At 43.0% G+C, this 20211-nt stretch overlaps 1 protein-coding gene across 1 annotated transcript; it reads left to right on the forward strand.

Moving 5' to 3' along the window:
• Positions 1 to 3029: 3029 nt before the first annotated feature.
• On the forward strand, positions 3030 to 19501 carry T265_15475 (hypothetical protein; the record flags this gene model as incomplete). Its single annotated transcript, XM_009178303.1, has 3 exons — positions 3030 to 3047; positions 14087 to 14173; positions 19277 to 19501. Coding segments are annotated over 3 exons (330 nt in total), but the record flags the coding sequence as incomplete, so codon positions are not given.
• Between the last annotated feature and the right edge of the window lie 710 nt (positions 19502 to 20211).

A 20211-nucleotide genomic window follows, 5' to 3' on the forward strand; every position in this document is an offset into this window, starting at 1 on the left:
GGAATATTCCGAGCTGTTTACGGGCGATGAGGATCCGTTTGGCTTCTGCCCGTGGATTGAACACGAAATTCCTCTGTCATCAGAACGCTTTCGACCTTATGGCCCCCGTCCGTTGCCGCTCCATCTACGGGAGGAGGTCCATAGACAGATTCAGGAGATGTTGAAGAACGGTATAATCGAAGAAGCCAACAGTGCGTACAATTCCCCAGTTGTGCTTGTAAGGAAGACGAACGGAAAATACAGATTTTGCGTGGATTTCCGGCGCTTGAATGAACTGACCGTAAATCGGGTTGTGGCTGTGCCTTCGGTTGCAGAGATTTTCGATTCCCTCCAGCACTCCCGATACTTTACTGTGTTCGACTTGCGTTCCGGATATTGGCAACTACCTATCAAGGAGGAGGACCGGGAGAAAACGGCGTTTACGGTTGGGGACACCCAATATCAATTTAGACGAATGCCGTTTGGTTTGTCCGGGGCACCATTCACATTCCGGCGCTTGATGCTTCGTGTAACCAAGGGACTCCAGAATGTTGCCGTGTACGGAGACGATATCGTTGTGTACAGCAATTCGGAACCAGAGCACGTAGTTCACTTGAAGGCTGTGTTGGAGCGGATCCGGGAGGCTGGTCTGCGGATAAATGAAGCCAAGACACAGCTCGCTCGGAGTTCGGCGACACTGCTGGGGCATAAAGTGGGTCAGGGAGAAGTTAGCCCACTGCCCAAAAAATTGGCAAAGATCAGGGATTGTGCTGTTCCCAATCCAAAGCGGTCTCTACGACAGTTTCTTGGACGAGCAGCATACTACAGCCGGTTCGTTAAGGATTTCAACACAATTGCTGCGCCACTGTACGATTTGCTCGGTCAAAATCGCAAATTCGAATGGACCGGAGAAGCACATGAAGCTTTCGAGCATGCCAAAGCGCGGATGTCGGATCAGCAACTGACCCTCAAACTTCCCAGGGTCGGAGAGATGTTCATTGTTGCAACGGACGCCAGTGATCGCGGTATCGGCGCAGTCCTAAAGCAGAGGAATGGAGTTATCGAATATGCCAGTCGCGTCGTGACTAACGCTGAACAGAAGTACTCCACCATTGAGTAGGAATGTTTAGCGATTGTCTGGGCCCTGGATAAGTGGAGACCATATCTGCTTGGGCAAAGGTTTCATGTCGAAACCGATGACAAACCCCTGGAGTGGATCAGGACCACCAGAGATCCTCGCGGGAAGCTCGCACGCTGGGCACTCCGGTTGCAAGAGTACGACTTCACAATCCAGCACGTGCCGGGGAAGGAGAACCACTTGGCTGATTGGCTGTCAAGGCCAGAGGCTGAAGATGAGGTCCCCAAGATCATGATTGGAGCCAATGGCCTCGTCGTCGAACTGGATCCCGGAAAGTTGGTGCAACTCCAACGGCAGGATCCGGTGTTACAAAAGGTTGCAGCCGCCTTGTTGGATGGAAGGAACATTGAGAACGGAGAGGGAGACAAGGAATTAGAAGCGTTCCAGAGTCACTTTGATCGGCTGAGGCTGAATGAAGCTGGCATAATTTCCTGGAACGCCACTGATTCAGATGTTGTGCTGCCCGTGATACCTCGCGTCTTGAGACGGAATCTCATCGTTGAATGCCATGAGATGGCACATACAGGGTGCACCAAGACATACGACCTACTTCGGCAGAGGGCCTACTGGCCCGGGATGAGAAGTGAGGTGATGGATTATGTGGTGTCCTGTAAGCGTTGTCAACTAATGAAAGCGGATACGACAGGGGCAACCCATCCCATGGAACCCATTCCTGTCTCAGAAATCGGCGAGTTGTGGTCAGTTGACGTCATGGGCCCCTTTCCGGTGACAACCAGTGGGAACCAATACATCGTGATGATGACAGAACACCTGTCGCGATGGATTGAGGCGGCAGCCGTGCCGAATCAGCGGGCGACGACGATCAGCGGAGTGGTAATGCATCACATTGTGGCCAACCATGGGGTGCCAAAAATGATCCTAACCGATCAGGGGCCTTGCTTCGAGAGCGAAGAGTTTCGTAATTGCTTGCAGAAGCTGGGTATCAGACGGCTAAGGACGGCACCATACCACCCGCAAACAAATGGCCTGACCGAACGTAACAACCGAACGATCAAGGAGTGGCTTGCGGCCAAAGGAGGTGACTGGGAAATGAACTTGCCAATGGTGTTGTTAGCTCATCGTGCTTCCACGCAGTCAACCACAGGCAAGTCCCCGTTTATGTTAATGTACGGTCGACATCCGCGCCTTCCGGTTGATCAGGAAATTGGGTTGTGGCCGGCAACACGCTTGTCTCCGGAGGAGCTAGAGGAAGAAAGAAAGAGAGCTCGAGAAAATTTGACCGCCGTTCAGGAAAGGGCTAGGCAGAAAACGGCAAGTAGAAAGGTCCGAACGTTCCCCATAGGCACGAAGGTCAAGTGGAAGGATCACCAGAATCCTGGAAGGAGTGGACTGGGGTCGCGGAAGCTGGGCAGTCGATGGCAAGGACCGTTTGTAGTCACCGACCGCCGGGGGAACGTCTATACCATTCAAGATGGTCGGGGATCGAAAGTAGTGAATGGGACGCAGCTTCGCAAGTGGCATGATACACCTGAAGAGCGGCCGAGTAGATCCGCTGCCGAAGCCGACCTGACGGAGGGAAATGGAAATCGATGGTATGCGAACGAGCTTTAAGGGGTGGAGGTGTGTGACGGTGATACTACTGATCGGGAGGCACGCGGGTACTGTGTGTTCTTCGTAGAATTTCGCTCTGCTTCGACTTGAAAAAGGGAATTCTGTTGCGGAATTCGTGGGGCCACTTTAAACCATTTGCTTGCATTTGACCGACGAATGGCTGGAGGCAATGAATCTCTAGGAAGACTCGTTCGGGAGAAGATCTGTGTCCAGTTTTTGTAACTGAGATGCAGATTGGGGTTTCGCTTCCCTGTTCAATGGTCTGTAACCGGTCGGTTGGCATTTTCGAATAAATAACTCCGCAACGAAGGCCTCCTTCCTTTCACCGGTAGGCTAATTGATGTACTGGGGCTTGAAAGTGAGTTAAGTTAGCAAGAGTTCTGTGGGTATTTCGAGGTACAGTGTCAGCTCTACATCACCCGACAAGCCTGTGTTGGGCTGGGCTGAAACAGTCATAACTATTACAACAGACCGATGAGGGGAGTTTTATATTGTTATCCAGTCGATGGTTTATCTTTCAACATATGGTAACTTCTCAATCAAAACCAGACTGACTCGGCCATAAAAATAAATGGGATCATATTCGACTTTGACCTACCGTCCAGGACTTGGGCTAGGGATGTGCCTTATTTTAAAGAAGCAACAACGTTTGAACTGTTTCTGCTGGTAAAAATGTACATGATGTGTCTTATTTTTAGATATATACCAAAAATAGGCATGCACGGTTCGATTACGGGTTTCAGGATATCAGACTGAATATAGAGAGAATAGTAAAGAGAATACTGCGACAGCAACCAATAATTTTAATCAACCAATATTCTACTGAGAAAATGCAATGATCTCATTTCTGTAGGGTTGAAAAAATATATACCATGCAGTTCACCTCGTTGATTCTATTTGAAATTTATTTCTTATTACCAAAAGGATGAATACATCTTAGATTCTAGATAGTAGTTTTCACTGTTTGGGAACATGTTACGTGAGTTCCGCCAGCCTTGCAGGTAGTGGTGTTCTACGAATAAGGCCCACAAAGGTGTTTAATATTTCTTGGTGATCAACAGAAGTGAAAACCTTAATTACCACTCAGGGGATTCAAAGCAATAACATTTTACATATTGTTTCAGCTGTATAACTTTCGACTGCAGGTGATGGGACAGCATGGCGGTGCACATGCACTTAGCGGGGATACCAGACGTCACCCACTCTTCAGAAGTGAAGATTAGTAGAATCCAGCCGGGCACTGTTCTCCAGGTGGCGACATGTCGGCGGGCGACCTCCATACCTTTGTGGGATGTTTAGTCCTGCAGATTACCGTAAATGAAATGGTTAATTTGGGAACATCATATTGTGGGTTGACGGTGACTAAAATGGCCACCAATCTAGCCTGAGAGAATGTATAACGAAGTCACATCGCAATTCTTTCTGTAAGATGATCTCGTTCAGGTATAATCCCATCCACCCAGCAGTGACTTTAGTAAAAGTGGAATCCGTTTATCCGCAAAGAACATTGGTGCAGTAAGTAGATCAATTCAAATAATGTCAACAATCAATTTTAACCCTCGGTTTACGTACAAACATGTTATTCTGCACAGTATACATTTACTTTGTTCTCCCCCTGGCCACTCCTGCGGGTTGTACGGCTGTGTTCTCAGCTGTATGCGTCGAGAAACTAACGAATCGTCTTCTGGTTAAGTTATTTTGACGAAATATTGACAGATCACACAGATGAGCCCAGCAACGTTAAATGGAGTGGGAAGACAATAAGACCTCAGAGCAGTGTGCACGAGAAAGAAGGCGTAAGCGATCAATACCAGTTGACACAATGGCCAATGCTTTTTCCGCCAGAGGAGTCAATATGCTCTCTATACGCCCACAACATTTATGATCATCTACCAGTTATTTCCAGCTTTATTAGCCGTTAGTCGGACCTCTGAATTTTTTGGATTCCAGAGCTAAGCGTTCAGGAAACGAAGTCATACGTCACATATTTATACGGAGTAAACTTCATCTAGTGAGAACACAACGAGATCAACCTTGTTTATCATCGCAGTCTGATACTGCATAGTGTAACAGGACGATATTTGATCCGCAACTACTAGCCATCTGAATACGGCTGTAATGAACTGACATAAACGTGCCGAAAGATGAAAACCTGGACGGTACATAGATATGATGCAAGCGTGGAGCACCGTCAAATATCACCATTTCAACGATGATACCTCAGAACCACCACAAATCGCTTTTCCTCTCTTTTATGCAGCGACTGGGTTGTCTTTTGACGGAAAATTTTTGATTTTCATTGATTAGAGAGTTTTGGGTAATACGCTTCTGAACCTATGCACACTCGGTAGGCTGGTGCAGGTTTTGATCTGGTCGAGACCCGTACTGTAAGTTTGCCAGCACAGTTATCCAAGGTGATGAAACAGAAAAATGTGGGGTATGTGTCATGTAAATGTTTTGGTGGAATGCATTACCGTTCTATCCGTCCGAACTTATCATCTCTAGAATGCCTAATATACCCACTAAATTCCAGGATACCATTCAACATTGCTAGCTTTCTCGTTTTACACACCAAACTGGCACCCAAAATCAATAATTTTTGTTTAAAACCGTTTTCTGTTGTACAACTGTGCCTACAAAACCTGCATAAATCTGTCTGTTGATTATAAAGTTTGCTTTATCACTAATAATCATACGGTTACGTTACTGATTGGAACTCACAGCTTATAAAAAATATCAATAAGCCTGAAGCTATTTGCTTGATTTACTTCGTCCCATTTTCTCAGCATTCAGGACCTCAGTGGAATCAGATGAACTTCTTAACTTTCTGAAAGCCCTATCTTGATATCCGTTACATACAAAATACTGCAGTTGAATGAATCCGTAAATTAACAGCTGTTTAAATGCGACTTCGGTTTTTCGAACTGTTTACAGATGGAACTACCCAACTTGTATCGGTGTTATCTACTCGTAACCTACTAGGCAAGAGGTTCTTGCAATAGACAGGGTAAAAAATGAACAAATTGTTAGGTCCTATGTTATTCAAGAAATTTGTAGCCTAATTCTGTACAATGCGAGGATTTTTTATCCAGGCGCTTGCTCTATCACATGTAAATTTCGAACCGGGAAATAACTCGGCATTACTGAGGTACGTAACATGCTAAACGTAAGCATACGCATTTGGTTTATACAAAAATCTTAATGGATATCAAATCCAGATAAAAAATATGAGGATACTGCTTCCTTTATCTAAAAAGACGTAAGGATCCATAACATGTTAGTAATACCAACTGAATAACGCACCACAGACTCCCCAGTTCATAGGAATTCATTCAATACTCTCGTTTTAACAGTTGACCTCCTACGCCAGTATAATTATTCTGATGATCCAATACCATAGAGAATGAAGCATTGGACTGAGATTTCACTCTTATGAGAGCTCACCATCAGTGCATATTCAATGACCATACCGGGTTTGGAACCCCGAACACCTGGCATACGAGATGAACTTGTTACCACTACTTCACCAGCGCACGTTGAACGCATCTGAATTTCCGCGTCCGAACAGACGATCGTGTTCACGCTCGAGCAATGTGACTGGTGTGCCTGACTCGTCCAAGAAGAGAACGGGAAAGGATGACATCTGTTCAGACGAGAGTGATGGGAATATGAACAATACATATCCCGCAAGCCCCACAAAATTTATAAAGTTTTATCATTTAAGTGTGGTTTTTTCGGTCCGAAGTCGTTCAAACCACAACTCAGTGACTTACGCAAGAACAATGAAGTAGTGGGCTAAGTGAATCGAACTGTAACATCTTTCAGTATCAGCGAGATATGAAAGGCTACCTCTTATCATGCCTGTTTTCATCTACTTGAGCTATTCGTGGACCACATCTCGGCTGATTGCTCCAGCGGTCTTATGCGGCCATATTTTCGCCTGCTGAATTTTTGTTGTTGTTGTTGTTGTTCTCCGTCTCGTCGCAAATATCCTCACCTTATACGCTGGTGCAGTTAGTAAAACCCAGCGCCACTAATTGGCCGTTGCAAACAATATTTGTTGAATCCAACAACTGTCAATAAACGTTAACTTGTCAATGATAGAACTTGACTAGTTGTATTCATGTAGTATTCAGTTAACATATATTTTTAGCCTGTAAGGTAAGATGAATCATAGTAAAACTGACTAGTTTATCGCCCATCAGTGATAATTGTGCAGAAAATTATTAGATGAATAACAAGATAAAGTGATAGCGCTGTTGATGGTTTCGGATCCGGTTGAATAAAAAAAGTGATCAAAGATTGTGCACTTGGAATAAGGAACAAAATAAATTGACCAAAGGTTCATGAATGTCATGAAGAACTGCATCAGCTACTGTACTAACCCCAGGATACATATTATTCCCGCCGATTGTGACTCGAATGCACCTGTTTTTGATAAAAAGTATCTTGGGGTGAGATACAGATTTATTACCGGAATACAGACCAATGCACTGCACTCAAATGGCTATGCAACTTTTTTATAATACAACCACCAATCGCAGCCAACGGTCTTCATGTCCGTACTGATTGCATAAGCTTTAGGTGGGCCCATAAGTTTGTCAGTGATGAGCCTGTTGCAAATTTTTCTTTACAATCTTGTGTGAGTAACTTTATCTGCAGAGAGTACTCACTCGGATTTACTTCAGACGTCCTCAGGTAACACGCTAATTACACTTACAAAGCATCAAAGTAAATCAGAGAAAGCCCGTTGGAAACCTGGAGAGGAAGCAAATAACCCAGCGGAAAAAACCCGTATCATGTTTCTCTCAGTCTAGACCACATTCACGAGATTGCCTGATCGGGACCATTTACAATATAGTGTATAAGTGATAGATGGTTTTTACTTCATCTTGTGAGCGTCTCCGAGATTCTCATTTTCTACATCGTACAAAGAAAAACGCGGTTGTTAGTTTGGTATCGCCATGGTAACAGTGATTATGACCAGCCGGTGAACAATTCGCTTTCCTCAGGAAGTTCGAACTAGACTCCATCAATCTGTTTGCTTTCCGACCGCTCCAGTCCCAATAGGTTTTGCTCACTAAAATGCTACTTAATCTGGCAGCGCATAAGACTAACTGATCGCTTCACAATAAGAAGAGTTCATAATGTGAGCGTTTGGTTATAAACAGCAATGGACTGTTGATCGAGAAAGCGTGTATTTTTTATATTGCGATCCCCAGCAACGATCACTGCCTGGTTTTCCATTCTGTGCCCTTGAACCCTAATAAGTTAGTTCCACTTTTCCAAAAATATTGCTTGCTACGTCATCGGTAAACTTGAGACTGGGGCTCAATGTTTCAAAGACTGAAATGTATTGACGTTAATTCACAGCGGTAGATTTCTTAAACTCAGTAGAGTACACAGTACAATGCAAAACACGCTATCATTAGTTTTAGAACATTGCAGCACATTCTTTAAAAATGGAGCCGAATGAATTATGACCTGTGTAAATCTACCTAAATTTGTGTGATGGAGTTGTAAAGATAATTGCGGAATTTTTTCAATAAATAAACGTTTTGCGTACCGTAGTCAACCTCAGTTAGTAGCAAAACAATTAGAATTATAAAGAGCTGGTTTATATTTTTAGTATCTTAACCGCCAGAAGACTGTTAAAATGGTCGGGATGTGCGTGGTTTAAACCTAGTAACCCAGTAAATTAGGACTGCGCTTTTCCACCAAATGCCTCAATTAGATACTAAAGTTTTACCCGATGGTCGATGACATAGCTCTCACTTAGTTGACCACATCATTGACGAGTTGCTGGTCCTTAATTGCGCAGCCTAAATTTTGTAGCGAAGTCAAGTTGATTGAAAAAATACCGTGTTTCAACAGACGTCACACTTCAAAGCCCGAGCATGAGGAGTGATGAGACCAATGAGAAAACACCAGCGCTATGAAACAGCAAATGACAGTAACCATTAATCACTAGCTGACTGCACTCTGTTGTTCTACACCGTGAAACCTCACTCAAACAAAGTTATCACACATACCGTGTTGTCCGAACTCTCGGTCCCGGTTTACTGGGTTACAAATTAGAGTATATCTGTTGTAAGCCAAATTGCTTTCTTGTATGGCCCGTTACCTATTGTGTCCTTTTACGGCTTATGGATTAAGCCTGGTGCAGTTATAATGGTTATCACAATTCGATATACTGACTGTAGTTTAGCTACCACCCAGTCGATGAATATCAATAATGAGAGAATTAATAATTTATTGTTCACCATTACATGTAATGGCGTTTATGCTATTCTGCCTTATGATGCACTTTTCCTCGTTTTTCCGCTTCACTGTTCGGAAGAGACTCAATGAAGTTCTTGGCAATAAACGACAGACCAGAAGATTCAATGGGATTGGTATAACGAGATGTATTTTTCGAGCAAAGTTGTCCGTGCATCATCTGGAACATTTTGTCATCATGACTTGACCAGTAAGAACTGGCGTGCACTTTGTCCCTGTTCAAATCTTGTTGCGGCTTTGTTACCTTGCAGTTTATTTGATTGCCCAAAAAGCTGTTGTTTTGTTTTGAAGGTCTGATTTCTCGTTTGTCAAGTGGATCAAGTATCCATTAAAAACTCATCACTCAATCTGCAGACCACATACAATCTTTATTATTGTTGAAGGCCAAAGATTCAAAACACTGAGATATCCATCGAGGAAAAATTCTGTCTGCTTACTTCAGTTCACCACCATTAAATGGTAGCAGATGTTATCTGTCACATGAATGGAGCTTGCGACAAAAATCAGTTCTTGTATAGCTAAGACATTCGACTGATTCGCTTAAAATATTTGGATTGTTTTCTGTTTGATTTCAACCAGATGAACCACAGTTGCACTGCGTATGCTCTTTGTCTAAACGTTTTGAAGCCAGCTGAGATACTGCTATCAAACTTGTTCTGTCAAGCGCCGCACTATAAGAGAATAAGAAAGTATATATTGGTCCGGAACATCAGGCTTTTATTTTTTTAAGCTTGACCATAATTTTTTGGAACCTGGGTTCCTTGGTCGTCAGGTGGGAATACCTGCTGTAGTAAACACGCCGCATCTGTTCAACTGTAAAGTTTTCCTGAAAAAGCGCCATATGAAAATGAATTTCCCGTCTATATTTTATATCAGTGACTGTTTTGGTCCACGGATTATGTTTTCTAGTTAATTTGATTAGGCGCCGGTCTCGTTTGAGCATGTTGATCTTAAACCTTAGTTCATTTTCTATACTGCCACAGAACTAAATTATCCTGGGTCTTACCAACAGATTAAAAGAACTAAGTTGCACTTCTGCTGTAAGGACACAAAACTCTTAATACCTTTACAGTCTGTATTTGGTTTTGATATACTGACATTTTAATGATGCATTCTACTATCTAGTTAGTTGTAAGTCAAGGAAGTGAAGTTTGTTTTCATCTCCAGCCTTGCACGTAAAACTGATTGTTTAATGGACCCTGCTGAATTGACGCTGTATTTGGAGATTGTCACTAACTGCTCCATCAAGAAAAAGGTATCATCAGCATGGGGTAAGAAAAAGCTACGGCCCTGACTGGCTCACAAATTTAATGACACTTTATGAGGAAAACTACCCACAAGGTTACTGAAAACTCTTCGACAGCCCACGGCCGGTTTTGCCCCTCATTGGGCTCAAGTAGGCGCATTTTGCGAGTTTCTACGTGAACCCTAATTGGACTGTTTTCGAGAAATACACTCAGTTGCAAATCAATTTGGTTTTCACGAGAGACTCAAATGAATCTCTCGTTTATGACATTCTACAACTAAATGTGCTGCACACAGGCCGTCTCATGATCCAGTTGGCACAATATTTGAGATATCGCTGTATATTTTCATTAAGGAAATTACTCAAGTTTTCATTTGATGAAACGTCGTTTCCTACATAGATACGTTAGTGAGCAGAGAAACTAGCTCATTGCCAGCTCACCAACCTGGCGACATACTCCTCCAGTGAATTTGCAATGTACCTTAAAAGTACAACGCTATAGGCGTACTTTTATAAGCGCGACAAGCAGCCAGTTGTGAACCAAACCTCTCAATATAGTCATGCAGTTAATCAACTCATTCTGGAAGCAGAACGTTTGTAAGAACAAAATAAACATTTGAAAAATACAAATGACGGTTCTAAACATTTAGGCCCAGAATTTAGTCTAGAAAATTCAAAAGTTGCTCCTGAGAGTAAACAGATAAAGCCGATGATGACTTGGTTCAAATGTGTAGGGCAGGAACTAAGCTGTTTCGTGGTATGTTGAGTCGCATATTTATATGAAAGAGTAAAGAGGGCGGTCATATTTGTGTATTTTGTGAATTCCGTACATTGTTGAAATTGACTGCGTTATCCTACCAAGGATTCTCAAATCAAACCTCTGTAGCCAACCGCTATCTGCTGCACTAACGACGGAATAGTTAAGATACCAGGGAGAAAATTTTAATAACTTTAGTATGGTACGTCAAGTTAGATAGTTTGTGGACATAACTCCTGTGATTCTTGGAAGAAAACGTTTCACGTGTCCGTAGGCAAACTTTTAACTAGTGTAGAATCTTTCTTTACTCATCGTTTGGGTGCAACAGCACCCTCCATGCTTTAAAATCCCTGACGCTGACGAGTAGCTAGATTGCCCAGGACTCTGAAGCGCCGTGTAAGTATTTCTGCCGGCTTCGCAATCTAGGCTACGTTGCCTAATTTCTCAAGCTGGTTTGGTGCACGTGGATATGTTTGGCGTGACCTGCGGACCGTGTGGGCTAGTATTACGCTGCCTACATCATGCTCTCCGGGACTGTTTTTTCCTCTTCCCATCCGTCTAGCATTACATACTATTAAATAAATCACACTGCTGGCTTTAAAATCAAAATCATTATTTTGTCTCCGACCTTATAATTCTGAGCTTAAATCTTTGTAGCTCACTAAGATGGGCAAATTTGTTGCAAACGTCTAATTACTAATGAAAAAGATAACGTCAGTGCGTTTTTAGTGATGCGTAGCACAGGGAAAAATGGGTTGTCAATCAGACACCCAAAAATACTGGTGTTTATGAAAGACGGATTAAACTAACGATGTTTCAATTTTTGACAGGAGTCTTCATAAATCCTTTACAAACAACACAACGAGAGGAACTTTACCGCTGTAAAATGTACTAAAAGTACTCATATATTGATCGGGTTCTGTGAGTTATCCGATCCTACCTTTCCGATGCATTCTGGACCCGCATGTCCGTTGACGTTTGGGCAACCTTCTTTAAACCGGGTATTAATTTCAAATTACCTTATTACCAAACAGAGTAATGTTCTGATTTAGATCAGTGATGACCGTCATGAAAATGTCCTAATAATGCTCCTAAATTGATATCAACGCAAACACGCGAACGCTTACCATGATTACGCAACAAAGATAAAACGCTCTACTGTCGACATTCAGAAACTGATTGGGCCCTGACTATGCACCTGGAGTTTAAAAGGTCCACCAATCATCACGATCGAGACAATTAATGAATTGTAGTTCAAGGAATCAGGCATGCCATCCACATCGCTGAAATTTTAAAAAGACTCACGAAAGTAACTGTGTCAAGAATGGAGGCTGGCTTTTTAATCAAGAGTAAGGTGAACGTAAAAAATACAAGTCTCGCAATTATCCACAGCAAAATGCATTAACAAAAAATGCTGATTATGATCAACCATTATCGTAATCAGACAATCATATAATTTATCCCATGCAAACTAAAAAATTCACCGGTTTTATTTGTTTGTCTGAACAAAGTGGAACATTTTTCACGTTTTGGCTTGTTTGGTTATTAAACACTTTGTTCAACCCCATTCAAGCTCACTTAAGAAAAGTCTTCCTGGAGATTAAATTACAACTAATGGGCAACCCATCGAACTGTCCTCATGATTTCCGTTATTTCTCCTGCAATTACGACCACAGTATGGTCAACGAATAAAGTTTCGCTGGTTTCATTGAAGTATGTCCATGAATTTTCACATACGCTGCTACGAAGAGACGAATGTTGTATGTTGTACTATCTACATGTCGCGCACGCTTTGCAGCTGACTGTACTTAGCGCACGACTGAACATACGCCTGTAAATTTATTGAACTATACTATATATATATCTATATATATATAAACTATAACTATACCGACAGTTAGGTAATCTACCACAAATATGGTATGTTTGGAAAACTTTCTTGGCTAATTATTATTATGTACATCAAAATGCAAATCCCACCTGTACTGCGTTAATCCCGGTAAATACTGCGATAGTATAACATGTTCTGCTTTTTAGCCGACAAATACTTGCGAAATATTCTTCATGCTTTTAAGGATGTAAAATCTATGTGGAGAAAGTAAAACCGAACTGTTAATCAGTCTTCAGTATTATAAATTTTGTCAGTAAAAGGACTTCAGTATCAACCTACGGTCTGGAATGTGCAGCACGAAAATAAATTTAACAGAAATTTTGTAGAATCATTATCAACCAGAGTTGCCCAGGAAGGTAACCTGAGGGTGTTTCCTTTCATTGCTTGATAACTTAAACCAAGGCTTCAAAGGCAAGATGAATGACGGCAAACAAATTATGCAACCTACCCGATTAAGGATTTGTATTCGCAAACATTTGTCTTCTGCCTATGATTAGTAGATTTCGGTACACCAGAACTAAGTCCCAAGCTACAAATAATAACACAAGCACCAAATGTGTCACATTAATCCACTTTAGTACCAAGTGTCAATCGAACTCACCAGCCATTTACATTATCGGACATCTGCTTAAAACCCCGCAAAGAATCTATGAAAAACCGTCAGAAAACAGAAAAGTTTGCAGGGATGAAATCAATAAAATTAGATGTACTGCTCGCGAATAACTTAACATATCGGTAAAAAACATCATTTGTTCTGATCATATGTATCTTTTCCTTTGTATCCGCTGACATAACCGGCGGCCGCATTTTGATCCATTAGATATTCTCGACCTTCGATTCCCTTTCCTTTTCCGGTTTCCAGATCAAACCTTTCTTTATGGGCACCAGTGTAGCCTTTCACATCGGTAAGACGAGCAGTGGCGGCATCGCTGCTAACTTTGGTGGCGCCATGAGCTTTCGGGTTTCCCTGCATTATTTTTTCTTTAATTTCGGCTACAGCCTGTTCAACTGAAATGTTTTTCGACTTCGCATATGCTTCACCGAGTGCACCTTCGATGAATCTAATAAAACTGTTGAAATCCACATCCAGTTTCTGGTTTCCCACATGTTTCCGGAAAGCGATATCAACAGAATTAGCGTTCAGATTCCTATTATATATCTGGCAATCTGTGCAGATCTTCTTTAATGTTTTGTCAGTACAGGTTCTTGATCCTTTCTTAGCAGCGTCGCAAAAAGCAAGAAATATTTCCTCCATTCCCAAATGGTGATAGGGTAACCCAGGAGAGCACGACCAGGAGAGGGTCGGACACGGTAACTAATGTGTAAATTTGAAACGCCTCCAGTCAATCAATAAATTGTGACAGCTTGTTTCATGAATGATATAGAAAAACAAACAGGTCTTACACCTATACCATGTAGGCGAACGTCTTGAGATTTTCCGAAGACTTCAAAGTGAAACGTGGTTCTTAGAATGAATCGAAATGGTTTGTTCAATATTTCCCGTAGAAAGCTTGTTAAGAAAGCCAGTGGTTTGAAAAGGCCACACCACCACGCCTTGGAGGCACAATGCATTTTTCCGCAAAATCCTTATGAACAAAAGAAACATTTTCGTCGAAATATTGCATTGCTGCATACGTGATCGGTTCGAAAAGCGTCATCAGCTGCTGTCATTTTTGCGATTTGCTTTGACTAATCCCCATTCGAAATATAAAGCGCACATTCCACTTTGAAGGCACTCAGTATTCGCACAATTGCATTTAATTTTCGTAGGCTATGATGCGTCTCTGATGGGCTAAAGCGATCGGGCAATTGACTTCAGGGTACCGGTCCAAACTTTCGAACCCCGTCTAGGCATCTCGATGTCTCAGCGATGCTGTTAGATTATTCCACCAGACATTTCCGCTAGAGATGTGGTTGCTTCAGTAGAAAATGGAACTTGGTGAGCTGCAGAACTATGAAACTAGAGTAGGATGGTCTTCGGTTTGGGCACATACGCAAGAAAATGGCGCAACAGTCTTTAATCCAATCCCAAAACGTTACGTAGCTAAGAGCATTATGCGGCTAATGGACCCCGACATCTAACTTGCTGTACTATGGCTTTGGAAATGCCTTCACAAGCGTTTGTTGCGAAATTGGGGGCTGTATGCTATCCATACTTCGCGGTATTTGAGGAAGCCTTAAATAAATACGTGAAGGTTAACTATGTGGCATTTGTACATTCATCCAGTAATCGAAGCACCAACGCTGCTTTGCGTTACGAATAGATGTACTACAAATGCAGCAGACCAGCACCAACGAAAATTCATGGAAACCGAAGAAAGTAGTAGGCTGAGCGTATCTGCTAAACACAGTAGGCGAAGCAACGGCTGTCCAGTGCGGTTTTGTCTACAGAGTCAAATAAACCACCTGACAGTCACCTCTTTTCTTGAACACAAACAACGGTTGTCAAAATTTTGCACCATCGGCTTCTGGTTAATCGACGGCTAACTGAAATTTGCCGTCGTGTGAGGTGCGACAGTTTGTGACTGGTAAGTTTGGCAACATCTTTACCACTCAGGATACAAACAGCTACTGCCGGAAGTGTCGACCAGCTCAGTCGAGTATGTAGCGGACTTAGGACCTTATGAGCGTGTTTGATCAAATAAAAATTAAACAAATACAAAATAACCAAACCACACTAAGAAAAGAATAAACAACCGCTAAGGACTAACGAATGTGTGGATCCAATAGACCACCACACCAATTACAACGAGGTAACCGGCTGTGAAGGAAATATCCACTTGTAGAAGTTTTCCAATGATGATTCACGTGGGAGTGGTAGATTCCACGATAGGAAAGTTAGTCTCAGCTAAAAAGATGTCACAGGGAGTCAATGTGACGTTTAACAGTTCTCACAAACACAGAGATCTAGTCCCACTGCTTCACCAGTCAGCAAACAGTTCGATGGAGCATAAATCTACTGATCCAGCAGGAAGTCAGAAAGTCGCGCGGAAAAACTTGTGCATTGGTGCCATTTTTCCATTGATGTAATTGTTGGTGCAACAAAGCAAACGCCTTGAAAAATGTGTACGACAGTTACACAATGTAGTTTAAGCTCAGGAAAAATGGCGAATAAACGTAACAACGGATTACATACACTGCAAGTAGGCGCCGCATAGTTGGGTTTTACTGCGGCAGACATTATGCTTTGGGCGCTGGCGACGTTTTGGGAAAACGGACACGTGCTTGTGCTGCAGTCAGAGGAAGGTCACAGAAACTACATACGCTTCTCCAGATAACAGCGACTAACGCCGTTCCCGAATGCAGTAAATTTTGATCAAGCACACACAACAATCAGTTTCATGTAAGTTCTTTTAGAACACCAACGTCCGGCTCGCAAATGCAATCTCTAAACCCTTCCGGTAGTGGATGGCATGGTTATCGGACGTCCGGTTATGTTCACCCCTGAAGAAAAGCGAACAGTTTACGTCTGCACGTGTAAAACTATGCCGGCTTTGGTACACCGGTTAAGAAACCGCTAATTCCTGACGGTTACCAAAGTTTACACTGACTCATTTTTACAAGATAGCGAAACCACGTGTTTAATTAAACAACCTGATGACAATGCCGAAGAATGGTTTACGTTCACGTCAAGATCAACAAGGTTGGTACGGGCGCAAAACCGAAGAAACAAAAAGGGGGAATTTCATTGTACAACATAAGATATAGAAGGAAGGAATGCACATCGCCTCAAAAGCCAGCATAGCTTCCCGTAACCTACCAACTCAATCCGCTGCATGCAAGAATGAGATCATCGAGATGGTGCAGTTTCTTTAGCCATAAACGCCTCCATCAATCTGCGGCATGTGCCTAGGGTGGGTGAGCAAACAGCTGCCTTCTGCTCCTTCCAGGTAGTCATGATTTACACCGCGCCTAACCGTATACGATAGTCTTTACTAAAACTTCTCGAATATGGCCATTACTTCAAAGCTCGGCCTCCACTATGATGTCTTAAATCGTTGTCGTGACTTCCACGGTTGGGGCAACCACGACCTCTGCCACTGGAACCCCTGTCCTTTGAGGGAAAAAGTTCAATGCCTCCTCCAAGTTTGAGTCAAAATCCACTGTCCTGATTTCCAAGTTTCAGTTACCCTTTTCTCACAAACCTCCTCTTAGTATCTCCCCTTCACCGTCATACCTCAGCCTTTCATCTGACCCAACGCGCTTATCAAATAAATCTTCATCTTCCTTATGCTCACTGGCAGATTTTTTCCTCCTATACAGCACCTTTAGATTTTCATGGTCATACTCCCGCATGTTGCCGTTATTTTCATTTTGTAACGCGGTGGATGCAATAGCTGAATTTGACTTTAAGGGCAACCCCAGGAAGGTGTCTTTAAAAGTACTGATCGCGACGCCCTTTGCCCAGGAGATTGTATGAAGCTGGTAGGCAACCTCAAGCCAACAGTGAAGGTAACATTTCGATGGCTACGGATTTATGAATGCCTTGCTGGAAGAGCAAAAAGGACGCCAGAAGAGCGAGGTCATGAGCTGTCTCATCCAACTGAAATTGTAGTCTTATCATCAATAGACTGCCATTCCTCACCGGGAAATAAATTATTCGTGTTATCCTCGGTGGATAGCGTCGTTACCGCTATGCGTTCTAGCTGCTCCACAGGGCATGCATGCGCCCATTACGGCCTTCAACTCTGGGAGTATCCGACGTAGATTTGGTATCAACAGACGTTTGTGAGGCTTTGCGTGTTTAGATGCAGTTGACTTCTTGGCACAAAAAACACGTTTCAGTATAATGTACAATAAACTCAATAGGTATGATGAATCGAGGTATTTTCCGCGCCTCAAGTCTTTGTATGTCACACTACCAAAATATTTACAAACCTTTCTTGGCTGCATCAAAGCACTCATCCCAGCCACACTTCATCTCACGCAGACCCAGTAATCGTTTGTGTCAAAGTAGAAGCATGGACACGAATCCGATGGGGCCGTAAAGTGAAGCGATGCAAGAAAAACATACCAAATTTGGCCGCTATGATATCTGTCACATCGACCTTGTACAGGAAGCATCCAGTTTTGACAGACCAGCACTGCAAATTCAAATAGTGTAGAGGTTGTTAGTGCTTTCCTCTTTTTTGAATGATTGTCAGAAGGTGAATAACACTAATAATAAACAGTTATATATTGTGGCTACCAGAGACGCTATTTCAAAAAGGAAAGAGACATATTGAGTTCTTCGTTTGATAAGCCGTAGTAGATGCAGCCTAGGTTTGTACGACGCAGCTGAAATGAATGCAGGCCTTGACCGAGCGTGTTGAAATCTGGCCTGCTCTTTGTCGTTTAATCCGAAACGATATTGCTCCCAGGCTTTTCCTGCACAGTAACTCGTGCGTGTTCAAGGCGCTGTGTGCACTGGCGATCGTCGGCATCCTGCTGTCGTTGTTCCCCATATCTATAAGTTCACGTTGTGTGTGAAGATGCGCTTACATTGTTTGTCCTAGGAGAAGATTCCAATAACCTCGGATGGTCGTGGAACGAATGTTCATGACAATAAAAAATGGAGTGAAACAGTGGGTGTGCATGCATTAAACAAATTATGTGAGTGGTTGAAGGTAAACATTGATGTGATGGTAACCGAACTGTGAAATCGGTTGAAGGTTAAGTTGACGGTCAACCATCTCTGGTAACCAAATTCTGGTAAAGTGGTTGGAGATGGACGTTGATGGGATGGTAACCAACGAGGTCAACCAGCTCGGAAGCTCGCTTGCTACTACGTTGATACTGAAAACTTTTGGATCGTTGCTTCCCCACTTATGCAAACGAGATCCGCTTAGACTCAACATCGAGCCGAATTCATAAACTGGCTTCTTGGCTATATCAACGAATTCCATTGATGCGAGGCAATCATCTACGTAAGGGTTCCCCCTTACTACATAAACTGTCCTTCCCTTGGAGGCATTTCCGTTGTCATCAGCAACCGTTCTTGGAGTAAAAGCCGAGCATAACGAGTAAAAGGCTGCTCCAGATAGATGAAACGTATGGTGATAGACGTCAGGGTTCCAGCAAGCTTCCAGCCCGAAGAAAGCCTGTTCCAAGGCCGTCAGATGCGGGGGGTTTCCAGGAACGAAGACTGCTCAATAATCCAATGGGCTTCTGGGATATCTGTTCCTATCACAAGCAAAACGTCATTTCAGGAATTTTTGCGGTCCAAAAATTCACAATGTGCTTGCATTTGCTCAGCAACCCATCGTCCGGAATCATAGTCTTGATGAGGGAAATTGACCCGATAGTGTAGACAAAGTCGACGTCCATGACATACCCTTCAAGCAGATTGTGTGGCAAGGCTGATTTTCATGACCTTGATTTCGGGGCTGTTTACCAATGATAATTTTACGCGCGTCGTTTCTCTTGCTATCCCAGGCCGTTTGTTGCGTCGGACATTTGCAGGTTAGCGTCGAAACCCTATCCCAACAGAGAATGTGTTATTACAGTCCTCGTTGGCCTAAGCAGCCGGCCTTCTACGAGACCAAAGTGGCTCCGGAATCCCAAACTACCTCTGAGTTGACATTGGCACCTTCGTGGCCTTGTCCACCATCAGCCTGTGCCGTGAAGCAGACGGTGATGACGTTGGTTTCAATTCGTGACGTGATTGCATGTTGTAACGAGAACTCAGCTATACAAAGTTGCCCAATTTAACGTCTAACGACGGTCCTGAATGCTTACAACCCTACTTACTTTATCTCCCTTGGGCAACTTATCATAAGTGCTAGGCTCATGAATGTGCGCACCGAAGTTCATGAGGCCTTAATTATGCGTGATAGCCTAATCCAACGGCCAACAAAGGTCCCTCCTCATCATAATCGTGTGTTATCGCTCTGCAATGCCAGCGCTTGAAAAGTATAAAACAGACTTTGCCGAAATCGTTCTATTTATTTAACGGCTTTATGAGACCATAAAAGGTTGTTGCTCAATTTGCCTTTCCATTACCCAGCTTCCTTCGACGATGAAGCTGAAATGAAAGTGTAAACTCAAGTTATTCACGTTTATATCCCTGGTAATGGGACATGTTACGGTTACAAATGCAAACGTACTTCTCGCTCAGTTAGCCCTACCATAGATAATGAAGCACCCATGTAAACACCGATGTTGGACCCAGAAAAGCTAAGCCGGGAAATAGTCATAGGATCGGGTGACATAACGCAATTTCTAGAATCCAAGGGCCCCGTGGGTTTTCGAAAGTGTACCAACAGATGTACCGACAGCGACTATCTAGTGAGCTTACGGTTATTTGGTGCCAAATCTGTTCCTTCAGAGCATTAGAAACTAGGTTAACTCCACTTCTGCTTCAAGACACT

Source organism: Opisthorchis viverrini, assembly GCF_000715545.1.
Source record: "Opisthorchis viverrini unplaced genomic scaffold opera_v5_532, whole genome shotgun sequence".
In the NCBI taxonomy this organism is placed as follows: Eukaryota; Metazoa; Platyhelminthes; class Trematoda; order Opisthorchiida; family Opisthorchiidae; genus Opisthorchis; species Opisthorchis viverrini.